The 17,614-nt window shown below is 37.0% G+C and overlaps 1 protein-coding gene across 14 annotated transcripts in view; it reads right to left on the bottom strand.

The window, feature by feature from the left end:
- The window catches only part of SLIT2 (slit guidance ligand 2), a 294,505-nt gene that overhangs the window by 59,036 nt on the left and 217,855 nt on the right, over positions 1-17,614 (bottom strand). For 8 of the 14 annotated variants that reach the window (XM_067468990.1, XM_067468994.1, XM_067468992.1 and 5 more), the window contains exons 10-18: positions 16,236-16,307; positions 15,208-15,279; positions 12,852-12,923; positions 9,598-9,741; positions 9,294-9,457; positions 8,539-8,562; positions 3,783-3,800; positions 2,608-2,758; positions 1,149-1,223 (exon numbers count right to left, since the gene is read on the bottom strand). In XM_067468990.1, the coding sequence (XP_067325091.1) occupies positions 1,149-1,223; positions 2,608-2,758; positions 3,783-3,800; positions 8,539-8,562; positions 9,294-9,457; positions 9,598-9,741; positions 12,852-12,923; positions 15,208-15,279; positions 16,236-16,307 (792 nt within the window). The remainder of the gene's footprint in view (positions 1-1,148; positions 1,224-2,607; positions 2,759-3,782; positions 3,801-8,538; positions 8,563-9,293; positions 9,458-9,597; positions 9,742-12,851; positions 12,924-15,207; positions 15,280-16,235; positions 16,308-17,614) is intronic. The other 6 variants (XM_067468985.1, XM_067468991.1, XM_060777906.2 and 3 more) reach the window with 3 other exon arrangements.

Here is a 17,614-nt window from a genome sequence, read left to right as displayed (position 1 = left end):
CATCTCCATTTCTAAGCCAAAGAGCCAGCGTTGTCTGTAGATACCTCCAAGGTCATGTGTCTGGCCTGACTGCATGGAGCGCCGTACCTTCCTGCCGAAGCTGTACCTATTGATCTACTCACATTTGCATGTTTTCAAACTGCTAGGTTGGCAGAAGCTTGGGCTGGCAGCGGAAGCTCACACCGCTCCCCGGATTCTAACCTGCGACCTTTTGGTCAACAAGCTCAATAGCTCAACGGTTTAACCCACTGCGCCACCGGATACAGAAAAGAGCTTTCTACAATTCTTCAATAATATAGTGACAACATATTTTTGAGGGGGAAAAAATCAGTCTTCTATAGCATCATTTACATTCTGACCTTTTAAGGTATTTAAAAGGGCCTGTTAAAATCCAAGCTACACTTTTGCTTTTTAGTCCTGCTTGAAAGATTCTTGCATCTGATGCACTGTGGGGCAAAATCTGAAATCTGGGAGCATTAAAAAATCCCCCCCTTTTTTTTTTGCCAAGAATAGGGAAATTTGTTCAAGCCAGTTTATTTATTTCTTTATTTCTTTATTTACTTCAGTTCTACCCCGCCTTTCTCACCCAAAGGGACTCAAGGCGGCTTACAATTCTGGCAAAAATTCAACGCTGGTAAAGACCAGTACTAACAATAAAAATTAAACAGTTAAAAGCAATTAACATTAAGCAATAATAAAATACATCTGTATACAAATTTAAAAAGCATATAAAGTGCATAGTTCAGTTGTCACTATCTGAATGTATTTACATTTAGATCTGTGGTTTTAACCAGCCTGATCCTGTAATATCACAGTAGCTCTAGGGGACCTCAACAAAGGGCTTTCCTTTCATTCTTACATAAATATTTTCAGCTGAAATGCCTGGCAACCTGGAACCCTATATATGAAACTGTTCACTGCACCATTGGCCAATGGCAGCTTCTTCTTCACTGACCATATATATTGCCCATATAAGAGAAAACATGGGTGAAATACAAGCAAAAATAAGCATTTTTGTAATTTTTGCAAATGTTCTGAACTAAGTTGGGCATTTCTGTTACTGTAAGCCTCCTGTCTTTCTAGTGCTTCTGAAGGAAACCTGGTTCCCCAAAGTAACCTATATAACATAGGATGGCTCATAAACATACATTTTACGCAGTTGAGGAAGCTTCTTAAAGATGCCTGTTGCCTCCAATACAGAAAATTCATTGTTGTTGAGTCGCCTGTATAAGGAACAGACATATATATGCATACATATGTGGTAGTCAATGAAAACTGTACAGTGAAAGTACACAAACAACAGCAATTCCTGCCTGTACATGCACACATAGCAGTCGAGTTGGGAGACTGTGACAAGAGGACATTTTATTCAGCTGCCCCCAAATTGTGGAATGACCTGCCCAAAGAGCTTCATCAACTCAAGTTCATTAACTCAAGATGCTATCTGGATTTAAGATAGGCTCTCTTTGCAGACTTAGCTTATTCAAAAGAATCCTTATAATGATAAACTCTATTACTCAAAATCCAGTTTGAGGAACATTTGTATATTACCACTGTTAAACAGAAATGTGGAGATGAATTTAGGATAAATGAGTGGGGGGGGCAAGATGGGGGGGGGGTCACAGTATCTTCTGTAATTGGAGCTCCCCAAGGCTTGTTATCCAGTTGGTTTGAATCCAACAGTTTTATAAGGCCTATCCACTGGTTAGTGCCAATTATAAGAATAACAATTAATCAGTGTAGTTGATGTGTAAATTTACTAAGTTTCAATTAATTTCAACATCTAGCAATTGGATTTATACCTAACAGATCTCAGAGAGATCGGAGAGAGATGCTTTTTCCCCTTCCCAAACTGCTTGGTGATGAAGAAACCGTTTTTGATTTTATCTAACTCAATACACAATGAGTTTCCAGACTTCCTGGTAAAAGGGGTTGTCCACAGACTGAACTCGTCACTCTTAATGACAACATGCCACAAGTGCAAGACTAAGTTTGGATAGGATCAAGTCGACTCAACTGGATTCTTGTGGAAGTTAGACACAACACATAAGGAACATAAAGAAAGGTAACATTTTGAATTTATCCTTCTGGAACTTCTAGTTATGAAATTCAGCATCATCCTTAATGTTTGGTAGCATCAAACCAAGTAAGAATGAGATTTACCACAAGGCCAGCATGCAGAACTGGGTTGGGAAGGGCTGAAACAAAGACTATTTGCATGGCTAGATGAAGCAGGTGGGAAAGTAAAGGATGAAAAAGTTTTGCTCCAGGTAGATGAATGGGGCTGGCATAAAGGCCTATTTCTGCTGTCCATGTAATTATATTATCATTGATATTATTATTATTATTCCTCTGCTTTTATTTCTTGATTGAGACACAAAGCAGCTGACAACACTAACCCAAACCCCAAACAATGCAATTTAAAATCCACAACACACAAATATTAAAATATAATGAAACATTCCCACTTTTCTTTTAAGAGTAAATAAGATTTACACAATTAAAAATACCAGAGGCAAAGACTGATAATATGCCTAACCTTCTAAAAACAAGTAAGGAAAAGTTATATGGTCTTCATCAGTAATATTAGTGGAAGTTTCCACTTACAGTTCTGCTGTATACTGAGGAATGTGATCAGGAATTTTGTTGAGCTTCTGATTGGAGCAATCAACTGTTGTTCCTTCACAGCGACATTTTTCAGGACAAGCCAGGTCTGCAAAGCAATCTCCACTTAGTTTGGATCTGTAATCTTCGGTGCCTGTGGATAAGCAGAATAGAAACACAGGTACTAAGTCCATAAGAAAGAGGTCAATTTCATTGCTCACACTAGAAAAGAAAGGGATAGATTCGCAGTACAGACAAACGGGTAATTTGAGGAAGTTTTGTGATAATGAAGAAACAGTAAGGTTTAAGAGTGGGTGAAATTTCAGGGGTTTGAAATTTGCAGTGGGGGGAATCACACAGTGGAATAACATTTACGGCTTGAGCTTTTCACAGCTGTAGTTTCTGCTGATTAAGATGTTGGCCAATCTATTCCATTTTATAGCAAAACAATGGGGGAATGAATAATCTTATTTAATATAACTTAGACCAGGTTCAGGATTAAGTAGATCTTTGTATTTCATTTCACTACGCTTCTTTAGTTTGTTATTTCATTGACCAGTCCACTACATAATCCCAGAACCATAAAATTAAAAAACCCTATTTTTCTTCATTTTTTTAAAAATGGATGTCATCCTGATTTAAGCCTCAGCAGCTTGCCATGCTGTAGAAAGCTGCGTGACGTTCCATGGTGCTTGACAGAACCATGTTTTACTCATACCTCGCAACCACATGGTTAGATCAAGCACAACAGAAAATCTCGCTAAGTTATCACAAGTTCATCCACTTAAGCCAAGGAGAAGAAATGGGAAAACAGGAAGGAGTAGGAAAGTATTGTAGTGGGAGAAGAGCTCGGGGTGGTACAGCATTCTTCTTACAGAATGTCCATTTGTCACGGTAATACTGTTAACTGGAAATGACACAAAAGTAGACTGCAAGAAGGAGATCTGGTCACCATTCTTCACAAGTTACAGAATGGAGGTTACACCCTAGACGTATGGGAAGAAACATCTAATAAGGACTCGAGGGTGGATGAAACAGGGAGGGAAAGAAAAGAAAGAAACTCAAACAGCCAGTGAGTTCTTCTTGGAAAAAGGTGCAAAGACCAAGGCTAGAAGTGGAAAGTGCAGCAGGACTGGGGAGTGTACTGTTGCTTTGTTCACACCGTGAACTCTACTTACAGCCCAAATGGTGAACTCCTGAAATAGGAAAGACAGCCAAGGAGGAAAGAAAGACAAAGTGATCCCAGTGGCAAACAAAACAAATACCCAGAAATGACAACACTCATCTTGTTTGTTCTCTGCCAGGTATTTGGTCACAGCCTGCCTTTATCAAAATAATGCCAAGAGTCTCCACAAAATTCAAACAAATTAGATTTTAGCTTACATTTCTTGGATAATACTGCATTTAACCACGGCCAAAACAGAGAAAAGGATTACACAGCCTCCAAAAAATACAACAAATTATTGATATCTTTGTTTGTAAGCATGTTTCCAGGGTTATTTGGGATGCTAATTCAGAAAAAATCATTGGATAGACCACAACAACTAGAGTTTCTTAGATATGGTTATAATGATTTTCTACAGGCAAGCAGATGAATACTGGTAGATGACATATGTTCTGTATCCCAAAAGCTAGAGCTGATATTGGTGAGATTTTTGGAATCAACAGGTCAAATGTACCCAGAAACAGGTCTAATATTTGAAGCACTAAATTGTGTTGGTCAGTGCGATAATTTATTTAACCTGGCACAACAGAGCAGCTGACTAGTTACTGCACATTATACAATATGTTATTTTGCATATAGAGTAGTGTTATTTTTGACTTATAGTGAACTTATCACAGTGTTTTCTTGGCAAGATTTGTTCAGCAAATTGGTGCCTTTGCCTTCCTCTGAAGTTGAGACAATGTGACTTGACCATTGTGTTTTTTTGGCTAAGCAGGGACACAAACCCTGACATAGTCTGACACTCAAACAGCAACTGATTTTTACAGTAATACCGTACTAACTTTCTATACCAAAAGAAAGTATAAAATTATTTGATAAGTCATTTAAGAAATATAATCATTACAACTCCCCATACCCCAACAATCCTCACCCTTTTTGTTTTATCCTTGTGATATAATTTTTGGGGGTAAAATGCAACTAACCAATAACAAATGTAATATCTCAATTTTTTTCTCCTTCCCTTTTCCCGCTGCCCCCCACTCTCCTAGTAAAAGTTCAATAAAAATGATCTGGGAATAAAGAAACATAATCAAATAAATGTTGGGAAATAACCCTATCTTATAATTAATCCAAGTATACAAAATATGATTTGGATTAAAAACAAAGTACTGAAATGGACCACCACCATCATTTGGTCCACTTCCTCTGCTAATTTGGGATTGGGTTGCTGTGAGTTTTCCGGACCGTATGGTCATGTTCCAGAAGCATTCTCTCCTGACATTTTCCCCATATCTATGGCAGGAATCCTCAGAGGTTGTGAGGTTTGTTGTAAACTAGGCAAGTGGGGTTTATATATCTATGGAACATCCAGGGTGGGAGAAAGAATTATTGTCTGTTGGAGGAAAGTGTGAATGTTGCAATTGGCCACCTTGATTAGCACTGAATAGCCTTGCAGCTTGTTCCAATGCTTTGTTTTCAATATAAAACTTAGTTTGTATCAGTTCTATCAAAAAATATCTTGGGTTATTCACCTTCCTGTTTAAAAAATAATCCAATGTTTTCAAGTATTATTCATATTTATATGGATTACAAGTAGTAATACAATTGCCTGCCAACAAAGCACCAACATAAATACCCTGAAGGCACCAGATCGCATCTGATCTTGGAAGCTCAGCAAGATCAGGCCTGGTTAGTACTTGGAAGGGAGACTTCTATGGATGAGCAGTTGCTGTAGGCTATATTCAGAAGAAGGCAATGGTAAATCACCTCTGAATAGTCCTGCTCTAAGAAAACCCTATTAAATTAATGAGGTCGCCATAATTTGATAGGTAACATGAAGGAATATGCTTTTTAAAACTTTTGTGTCAACGTACCGCTTAGGCATGGGTGGAAAAGTATACTCATAATTTTGAAGGAGAAAGAATTAAGTAAAAAAACATAACTGCAAGCACTTTGCATCTGTTCTATTTGTAGTAAATCACACTTCAAGAATAACCACTTTGTAGTGACTTCTCCCTATTAAAATATTCTAGCTTTACCTATATGGTAGTGCTGCAATATCATACCACTGCTCAGAGGTAGTTTGGTGGTAGGAACCATGCATTTTAACTGTGGCAGAACTGCTAGGTGGCCAGATGCCTCACTAGTATCTGCAGCTGGAGTGGCTGGCCAGTCAGCAATTGTTTACTTCAGTACTACTGATGAAATTCTCCACTTGCCACAACTACACCCAGAAGCATAGTATTACACTATGTAACAATATTAGAAAAATGTTCTGTTCCTGGTTTGAAAATGTTATTTCCTGTTTAACTGAGAGGAGATATGATAGCCATGTATAAATATGTGAGAGGAAGTCATAGGGAGGATGGAGCAAGCTTGTTTTCTGCTGTCCTGGAGACTAGGACTCGGAACAATGGCTTCAAACTACAAGAAAGGAGATTCTTTCTGAACATTAGGAAGAACTTCCTGATTGTGAGAACTGTTCAGCAGTGGAACTCTCTGCCCCAGAGTGTGGTGGAGGCTCCTTCCTTGGAGGCTTGTAAACAGAGGCTAGATGGCCATCTGTCGGGGGTGTTTTGAATGCAATTTTCCAGCTTCTTGGCAGGGGGTCGGACTGGGTGGCCCATGAGATCTCTTCCAACTCTAGGATTCTATTATTCTAACTATGTGGTATTTACTTTGAAAGGAGTTGTTATACTTCAGAAATCTCGTTTTTGTGGCTGCCACAAATTATGTTGAATTGGTTGAAACTCAGTGAGAGGTTCATTGAAAAACTATAGCAAAATGTTCTGCAGGGTGTCCCGTACAAACAATTTTTTTGCAGTTGAGTAAACTTTTTCCAGGTTTTTATGTTAGAAGCAATTAGGAAATGACATTTATAATCCAGGAACAAACATTGTGTTACATAGTGTTATAGACATAAACAATAGAGCCCCGTGGCCTGTTTAATAACTAATACACTTATTATAATAGAAGCTTTGCCATGGCACTCTGTGGATTTTGATGCGGCAAGCTAATATAGCTTCCTCATTCAGAGTAATAAAAGAGGAGAATTATAAGAATGAGCTGCTGAATCTTCAGAAAGGATTAACATGGAGTGTATGTGTGTGGGGGGGGGGGGGGGTTACACTGCATATGGCATCTTGCATCATGCACATGGCAAGATGCTTGATACTAGATATTTTACTGCTTTACTGTGTATTGTTTTAAATGTTTATGTTTGGTGTGAATCACCTCAAGAGCCAAAATGAATAATTTTTCCTGTCATTATGTCACTTGTTTTTATTTTGAAATTTTAGATAAAGGTAAAGGTTTTCCCCTGACATTAAGTCCAGTCGTGTCTGACTGGGTTGGTGCTCATCTCCATTTCTAAACCAAAGAGCCAGTGTTGTCCGTAGACACCTCCGAGGTCATGTGGCCGGCATGGAATTTTAATAATCCAGTAAATTATCAAATTTGATCTTATAATTTTAGCTTAAGTAAAAGAGTGGAACACACATTTGAACAGAACTCTGATTTCTGGGATCTCACACATTTCTAAATTCTGCTATTTTATCAATGCATTATTTTCACATTATATTTTTCCCCAGTATATGTTTATTTTGTAGTAGCTACAATGTTTTCGAAAACACCTAATACGTGAATAATTTTTCAGATGGACTACTTTGGTCCTTTGCAATGAGAAGCTTTTATTACAGCCTTCTGCACTTAGACAGAGTACTAAAAAAGTGCCACAAAAATACATCCCATGATCACGCTACCTAAAATAAAAATGCATTGCATGTCAGTAAAAGCAGTATAGGTTAAATGTGCAAGCTTGAAAGGCTGAAGCTAGAATGAACAGATAAATCAGCACACAAAAGACTGCACGCAGAATAATTGTACACCTGTACGTGTTGGAAAGAACACATTTCATTGATTGCATACCCATCGATTACAGGGTTGCTGTCTTTTGTAGACTATAAAGTATAGAATAAATTTTCAACAATATATTATAATAGAAATATTCAGCTGGGAGTTCATGCATCTGCTGTTCATTAGACCTTTGAGCACTTTTGCCTATCAATTATTTATCATCTGTTTAGGACACTATAATATGCACAGATGACTGAGTTGGTCTGAGTTTTTTTTCCTTGTTAGAAAGTCCTGCACTTATTTTTCAGCTGCAGGAAAAATGAAAACATGTTTGAAGGTGTTAGAGCCAAATGTCTGGAGAACTAGCAATTTAGTTAACAATATGATATAAGGCATTTTAAATTGTTATTGTTCTTTCATCAATAAGTATTTTTGTATAAAGCCATATATAGCCTTTTTGTGCCTTTATAAAGAATGTAATGAGGCATTCGTGTGATTTCACAAACATAGGGATCAAAGGTCGTAGGTGAGCAAGCAACAGTTCAGACAGTCAGCAGGATTCCTCTCATTTAAAAACAGCTTGGTAGCTACATTTAGAAAACAGAAGTGTTAGTAATAAAAGGAAACAGTATACACAAGACACATACAGATAGATTGGTTTAAAAGCAGATGGTGCAGCTTAGCAAGTCCATCCGAAAAGTTTCTCTGCTCCTTTGTGAGTTGGGTATCAAGAGCTGCATGCAAAGCCCTTGTTTTGGAAGAACAAAACTAGAAAACTATTACTATTCTAAAAGGTTTTCACCAGGGTTAAAATCCATGCATCAGTTCTTTAGAAATTAAAACAAAAATTGACTTTGGGTCAGGGAGGAAAAGGGGCCTGCAGTTAGTCAATTTTACTGCAATGCCAAACCTACCTGGAATGAAATACTGTTCTTTAGCTAAATAAAAAGAGAAAAATAGAATATGTACCTGAGTCTCAGCAAGCAGAAAATTATTTTTATTAGACTGAGTGTAGACTACAGTTAAATACAGGTAACTGTGATGGGGAGGGGGTGTATTCAAATTAGTTGAGGATATAACTTGACTAGATATAAACACAGCCAAGATTAAATGTCCTCTCTTCTATTATTTGCATTGAAGACCGAATTAACTGCAGAGTACGAAATGCACCAGGAACAGCTGGACACCAGATGACAGGAGTTAGACTTTAGAAACAAGTGAGTAGGAAATAGAATATGATTAGAAAAAGCAAGCAATACATTTCAGCAAGATAGAAACTTCCCTGTGAAATATGAACATCAAGGTCTGAGGACAAAATTTATTTTCAGCATTTTACTTGTAAATCCCTCCTCACTCCCACCCTCCAAATATCTACTGACAAGAGGGATATATCTGGGCTGTATAATTTCAACAGAAATTCCAGCGCTTTGCATATATTGTGTGCCTGATGGTGGTATGAACAAATGTGTTAACTACAGAAATCTTTCATGAAGACATGGCCCCAGTCCAGAGATGCCATGATTGCTAAATCATTCAGCTGAGAACCAGACTGCTTTTGTTGTGGTAGTGGTTGTTAAGGATGTCTGCAAGTGCTTTTTTGGGGGAAGTAGGGGGGCTGTGAGTTTTTTAGGAACTGAAAGGAAAGCAAGAGCTGAATTAAGGAAATTACCTGAACAGCGAAATTTCTTGCTTTTGATCTGGCCAATCCTTTTGTTTGCCAAACGGCGGGGGCTGGTGCAGCGAGCACCGCTGGTTTCAATAGGGTTTGTATGGAGATAATCCGCCAGCCACTTCAGATGGCAGTCACAAATAAATGGGTTCTGAGCCAAATGCCTTTCAGAAATAAAAAGAAAAGACCGTTTTTTATATATTTGTGGTTGGTCTCTGCAGTTCCCAAAGTTCTCTGGTCTATTTGGGAACAGAAACGAAAAGACTGAAGTACATAAAAACAAATGGACACTTCTAATACATACAGGGTCTGAATTGCTCGTAGTGGGGAAAAAGTGCCCTTTGCAATGGTCTGAAGCTTATTGTCATACAAAGACAAAAGGTTCAAGTTGTGCAGGTCTTGGAATGCATCTACTCGCAGGCAGTTTATCTTGTTTGCATTTAATAATCTGTGAAACCAAAAACAATTACAAAATAGAATAAGAGTTTTAGTTTATTCATTTCTAAGTTTTAGTATCTTGACAAACTTACTTTCTAGAAGTTTCCTCAAGAAGTATCCCATATCCCTACACTCAACACACATATTAATTTAGAACTTTTATATCCCGTTCTTCTCTACCTCCGTGGAGGGACTCAGAACGGCTAATAACAGCAAAAATGCAATGCTACACAATAAATAACATTTTTTTAAAAAAAGCAACATACATAATGAATAGTTCTAAAATACATATAAAAGACAGTTATAGCAATATAACAAAATGTAAAGATTAATGCAACTAGGAAGTCATTGGCTACACATGGGTGTAACCTGTAACCTGGAGGAAGGAAAGGAAGAACAATCAAGTTCAATGCTCTCTGAGACTTATTTTTACAATGTTTGAACTTTATGCTTTATTAAACTATAGCCTCAGGCTTGCTTTGTCTTTTGTTTCCTCTGTCCAACACAAACATTAGTTGATTCTAACTCCATTTTAGAACAAATTCAATGTAAGATGCTATCCAAGCTCTAAACAATGATTCATTTTAAAATTTCCATGCCATACAAATACAGTAATAGATATGGATGCATTTATCTACAATCACTAGCTGACAGCTTAAAAATAACAAACGACAACCTCTCCTCACACTCTATAAAGTTGGTTTCTGGTTGGATCAGAACCAGACTTAAATCCGTATTTTAGTGAAATGGTGGAATGTTTTGCAGATTACATTGAGTCTCATTTGAAGTGGAGCCTCAATCCGGGCAGAAACAGCTTGGATCTCAAAGGAATTTTCTTCCTGTTGCTAATGGAGTCAACATCTTATTGCCTGAATATTATGACTCTTTGTCTCCCAGTGTATGGCCAAGAAAAGGAATAGCCACTGCAATCATGGATATTCCTCCAGACCCTCTTAACTACCAACAGTAATAACAATATCTGGACTCTAACACCACAACTTTGCTTCTCCTGTATGATTTTTAACATCTTCACTGATGAAGAAGATAGCAGAACTTCAAAAATTTGCATAATTTATCTTGTACGTTTTTGGTTAACCCAATAAAGTATCACTGCTTCTTGCTTTTGATCTGGGGTGGGACTGAGCATTCTCTATCTGCAAACTCTATCACTCTGGTTCAGATGAGTGAACCAGAAGAAACTCAACCAACTTTCTAGGAGGGAATTCATACTACTGCATTTACTTGAATCTAACGTCACCTTTTTTGGCTAAATTACCTTGCCAAAATCAGGGTGTGCATTACATTCATGTAATAGGGTAATCTTAGTGCAACCAAAATGACAGGGAAGCTGTTTCAGGAGCACCTGGAGCTTCTGTCTAAGGGATGTCATCTGCAATTTAACTGTCTTAGCTCAATGCTATGTAATTCTGGGATTTTTGTAGTTTGATGGCATCCACACTCTTTGTCAGAGAAGGCTCAAGGCTTTGTAAAACTACAGCCCCCATGACCCCATAGCATTGAACCAAGGCAGTTAAAGTGCATTCATTCTGCAGCATAGATGCACCCAAAGTTTCTTTGCTGAAAGCTTTGGTGTTGTAACACAATTGTTTTTAAAGAAGGAATTCTAAACTAACGTGCACCTTTTTTTAGCCAAATTATAAAGAGTGTACCTTTTGGCATTACATTTGCTAGGAATTTTTGGGGGGGCGGGGGCCAGGGTTATAAAAATCAAGGTGTACATTAGATTCAATGGTGCATTAGACTCGAGCAAATATGGGTCTCTTAACAAACTACAAATACTAATAATAGCCATAGGATGGAGCTACATGGTATCAAACTGACAATTTTGCAGTGCATATACACACTAGTTTAATGTGCTAGTTTCAAGCAAATATTACAAATATATAAAGCAATAATTAAAGTATGCATTTGATCTGTTGGGTTTTTTTTAAAAAAAATGGGCATGTGAAACTAGTAAATGGCAATTCTTACTAGGATCAATTCTGTTCCCAACGACTCTTCAAAACAGGATATAGAAAGTTTAACATTTGCCCTTATCATCTATTCCACAATTTATGTTGTTTATACTATCGCAGTTGATTCGGTTTAAATTGTGGCTTCCATGACTGAATAGGGATTCAAATTCTTTTCTCCCGTGCTGTTGTCCAACAACCAAAGCACTACCTGTTACATTAACCTGTGTTTTTAAACTGTGTTTTTAATCTTCTTTTAAAATAACTGCTTCACTGTGGAGCTGTGTTTCACTTCCTAGGGCACTTGTGCCCCACTTTGTGCTGGTCGGTAACTGTAATAAAGTTTTGTATTGTAACCAAAGCACTACATCATGCTGACTTGAAATATTATTTATTCCAATGATATAATTAATTAAAGCCATATTGAAATCGTCAAGTAGAGGCCCACATATCTAAGTAGAACACTGAAACTGTCCAAAAAGAGAAATGAGAATTCAATTTGGTGTGTGTGTATGTTAAAATGTTTCTTCAATGGGCCAGTTTTGTGCATAATTATAAGCCGTCATGTCATTTTTAATAAAACAAACATCAGACTCAGATGTTCCTGTCCTAATGGAAAGATGGCTTGGAATTTATCATTACTGCCGGAGATTAACTTCAGTTTGTAATGCCATTCAAATTTGGATACACTATGGCTAATCTTAACTGTAGTTGCAAGGAAACCAAACCATATGCAGTGACAGAATTAGATCTAAAGCTAGGTTACTGCTATCACCAAATTAGGAATCCACTTGAAATACATCAAAGGGGATGGGAAAACATTTGAAAGCAGTCTGTCTAAACAGCTTAAGAATAGGATTTGAATTCTCAAAGTGTACACAGATAAATGTACTCACAGAATAAAATGTTCATTGTTAAACAACAAATGCTCATTTTAAAAATCCATCAGCAATAAGGCAATTATATCAAAAAGTATAGCAACGCAGCATATAAAAGGGTCATACAAATCTCTTCATCTTCAAAGGTTTTATACACTCAGCCACAAAGAAGTTTCAAGAGGTTGATACACTCCCTGCCACCAATCACCTGTAAGCCAAAAGCATCCCCCCCACCCTAATTGAACACAAATAATTTAGCAAATACTCACAGTAATTGCAGAGAGAAAAGCCCTTCAAATAGACCTTTGGGGAGTTCTGTGATTTTGTTTCCATAGAGAACCCTGTAAAACAATATCACCCAAAAAGTGATTGTTTTGTGGAGGAAAGCAATTAATTTATCTAGAAGTCTTCTACTAAAACCAGAGGCCCTTGATACAAACAGAACAAAGACTTCTGAGCGAGAATGCAAACTTATATATTCCAAGACCCATGAATTTACCAGTGAAGTTTCAATAATAAGCAGTCTTTCACTGTGATGTTCATGTTAATTTCCTTTCATTTTGCTTTTGTTCTGGTTAGGTCCTCTTAAAGTGTATTGTGATCTTTTCACTGATGTCTCCTAAACAACATTACTAGCAACTGAAGTATGTAAGTTTTTCCAGAAACTGTATTTGGTGGAATAACAAGGTAAAACAGTCTACTGCAAACTAATTAAAATATGCTGTTATTAAACTTACTGAAATCTAAGAACAAAGGCATAAGTGGCTATGACAAAGGGGGAGGAGTATAGCTGTGGAAAATGTGGAGTATAAATAAACATAATGGAACATTACACAACTTTTAAGGTCTGTTTTAGCTAATGGGTTTATGGTTTTTATGTTACTTTGTATATTTTAATGATGTTGTGTCCACCAGGAGAAAGGTGGCATAGAAATTCCAGAAATAAAACAAAATAAATAATAATTAGAAGCAGAAGAAGAATGGGCACGGGGCAGATTATATTGAGAGGAGCTTGTCCACCTACCATCCTATTCACAAACTAACCCTACACAGGAAAAGGAGAAGAAAGAAGAATGCAGGGTTCTCAGATCGAGCTTACCAGTGTCAGCTGAATTATGGAAACACTGGTTGAGCTTTGATTGACAATCTGTGTTTCACTGGGAAAAAGTGAACAGTTTTTTGATGGAACCTCCTTAAATACCTCCAAGCACTTATCAGAGATAACAGTAGATATTTTTTTTCTGTCCTACTGAGCTTCTACAAAGGCCGTGTAGCCAAAGTCCCTGTAGGCCAGACCCTGACTTTCTGTAGATGAGATTAGACATGCAGGTGCCAAGTATGTAATAGGAAAAGCCTATCAAATGTCAGATAACGTTATGATTTTACAAATTAAGAACCAAAGCAACTTGTTTTACAAGAAATCAACAGAAATAGCAGTTCTATACACCATAACGTTTTGTAGTAATTAGTGCATTTACAAATTTAGCACCAAAACATCACAATGTATTGAAACAGCTGTGGATCTGGGTGGGAGGAAGACTGCCTTGGATAAGACAGAATGTTGGATGAAAGAAGCTTGGATAAGCAAGACTGTACTGTATAACAATGGACCAGTTATGCGTATGGGCCAGAGAAATGTATGTGCATTAACAAATCATGCTATTCACAAATTTTGAGCATTAGGCCCAGAAGAGTCCACAGCATTTGGCATTGTAGGGTTAAATAGATATGTTTGCACATAGCAGCCAAGACTGGCTAAGGCAAACTGATTAAAAATAATCTGTCTTGAGTTCCAAAGTTCAAAAAGCTTTCCAGGATTTTGCTGTAAAAATAGGAATGGCATCAACCAATAGTAGTGGTTCTTTCTATGTATATACTTCCACTGTCAGAGAAATGATAAATATGCAGTGTGAATCTCCCAGTGGGTGGTAATAATAATAATAATGACAACAACAACAACAACAACAACAACATATTATTTGTATTCTGCCCTATCTCCCCAAGGGAACTAAGGGCAGATTCCAGCAATCCAAGCACAAAGGCGAACATTCAATGCCTTAAAAACGGCCACAAATACAATAATGACTCACCCAAATCCCAAAGTAAAGCAACATCTAACAGTGAATTGTAACATTTCTAGCTATGCTTAATGTCAAGAAACTATGAAAGAGGTAACTTAGAATATGTGTCCTGGTCAATGAATTAAAAAGAAGTGGGAAGGTTCACACCAGAGATACCCACTTCCTCAACAAGAGCAACATGCAAGGGGAAATTTCTGCTCTGCTGGAATTCTATAGGATTTTTCCCCATATGTCTCTAGAGATGGTACATCCACCTATAAAACCAAAAGACTTGAACCCAATGATGTCACCTTACATGTTTTCAATATATTCTATTATACCCTTACTGTTCCCCACTTGGAGAGCATTTTTCTAGCAAGAATGTTAAAATACAGAGGCTGACTGCAGTGGATCTTTGCTATAATCCAAGAGTCATCTCTCAATAAATGCCTGATGTCACTGAAATTATTTTAGCATGCCAGTGTCATCAGATGTGAATGTAAATTTAAATCTTAGGAATGCAAACAATTTTGCATTTCTTTGACGAAATGGGAGTGTTACTTACAATGAATTTAGTGAGCGCAGGCCCTGGAACGAATCTGGTGCTGCTTCCGATATCTGATTATTGCTTAAATCGCTAAAATTAAAAGTGAAGTTATATTACATTAATTCAAGTACATGCTTATTGTAGTCAAGCTGTTTCAGTAAAAAGAAAACATAAATAGCTATTTACTTTAATCTTACAAGCCACAGTTAACTGGGTTAATCATAATAGTTAAATAATCAGCTTTTCCTATTTTTAGAACACATGGTTCAGTTCACTGCATTATACAGAAACAATGGCTTAAAATTGTGGCGTAACTTGAAGCTTAAATGGAGAGGCAGAGAAATGGCAGCATGAGAGTTGCATGCAGCCTCCCAAGATTGTTTTGAAGTCCCCAATGGCCCTTGTTCACTTAAATTATATGGGGATGTAGGGTGCAGTTTCATTATGTCTTCCACATACTCCTTGAAACCCAGTAGGAGCTTTTCTAAAACCAAGAAGTAAGACCTAGATCAAATTCCACATTATTTGCCAATTCAATAAAGAACAGTTCTGCATGAAAAGCAGCTCAAGGTTCCCTTCCCCAAATAGCAAACTTCCCCAACAACGTTAGGATTTAATTTAAAAAAATTGGAGGGGACATGAAGATCTTTGAGGTATTGCAGGACAGCACCATGGCCCCTCACATCATGACAGTTGTCCAATTCTGCATTACATTTTAATGGGAATTCAATAAAAGATTGTCAATACCATTGCATCTCAATACTATAGCCCAAAATGAGTTTTAAAAGATTAAATGCCCAGTGTATGTAATCAAATCAATTTACATTAATAAATTGGCATAAGAGCACATAATTAAAAATGGCAAGAGAGCATATAGACCAAACAATCAAACAGAGCCATTAAGTTGAAAACTGATCTGTCAGCTGCCAGGAATTCTGAAATACTTCTACATTGAATATAGGTATTTTGTTTAAACTATGATGTGAGCATTTTTTAATCAAAATGTTTAATATAAATATATACGTTCTTAAATATTTCCCACTCACATTCTTCTAAGCTTTTTATATGGTGAGAAAGCTCCAGGGGGGATGGACTTGATTGAATTTTGCTCCAGTCGTCTAATGAAGAAAAAGAAAATATCGAAATTTCTATAACATACCATAACATTTATAATGCATGTAATTGCCAACGAGAAAGAAAACATTTTAAAGATATAGGAAGGATTTTCCCCTTTGCCGTAGTGAAAAACTATGACACAGGAATCAAGAACCAGCTATTGTTTTCATTTTAAAACTCTTGAGGGTGGGAAGACATTATATCTTTTTGATATGCAGTGTGGTGAGAGTTTAAAATAAACACTAGTATGATTTTACATATGTTGAATATATTTGATATTTTATGTAATCTCTAGGTGAAAACAAAAAAAAAATCCCTAAATATTTTATAGTTGCACCCCATGGAGATTCAGTTTTACATAAAACAGAAGTAACAGCTTCACAAAGGAAGTAAGTCCAACAAACGTGTTTGTAATTTTTTTGGCAATACTATCTCCAGATTTAGAGATAAAATTGGTAACAGAACAAAAGTTTCATTTCCCATTTTTTCTGAACAGTTACTTTTTTAGAGAGCTTTAAGACAGTTAAATGTTTTATATTGTGAGATTGTTAAAACAAACTTCTCACAGAATCTGGAGTGAGAAATACAACATCACTTCCTGTTACTTCTGATTCAATTATAGAATCAATCAATCCTACACATGGGCTCCAGAACACAGGGGGAGGGGGTTCAAGCCATCCCCTAAGCCAACCCCAGCTGCCCTTGTAAATCACACCAGCCAGTCCCCCACCCCCAGGGCAGCGGAGTAATACATTAGATTGAAAAAAAGTGCAAATCAATTAATTTTTGAATTTATCTGAAAGATTTGGAGGCTTGTGTTTCGATTAATAAATGCTTTGGAGGGGTCCTTCCCACATTATATTTTGGAGGTCCATATCTCTGAATCACCAAAATTGTCAGAAATCCAAAGTGACACCCAGAATGTTGCACACCTTTAGTACATAGAAACATATTCTGAAAAAGCTATACAAGGGATAAAACAAACAAATAACAATGAGCCAAGTTCTGGGTTCCTGGACTTAGGCCAAAACTTTAAAATAGTTACCCCTATAACACATACACATACATGGTATAACATGGTATAACAGATGGGGTTACACTGAAGTGAAAGCACCCTGGAACAGCCAAGTATTTAATGCCTACTTCAAAACACCCAGGGAGTGAGTTATTTGTACATCTGCGAAATATTAAGGACATTTGCTATTGTTATTATTACACCATTACTATGAACATGGAACCCAACACAACTCAAAATCAAGGTCATATATGCTACTGCATTAATACCCCTTGTTCATTATAAAGCGCTACT

Source organism: Anolis sagrei, chromosome 5 (genome assembly GCF_037176765.1).
Source record: "Anolis sagrei isolate rAnoSag1 chromosome 5, rAnoSag1.mat, whole genome shotgun sequence".
Taxonomy (NCBI): domain Eukaryota; kingdom Metazoa; phylum Chordata; class Lepidosauria; order Squamata; family Dactyloidae; genus Anolis; species Anolis sagrei.
Note: the sequence above shows the minus strand (reverse complement) of the source record. Positions and strands in the feature narration are given on the sequence as shown.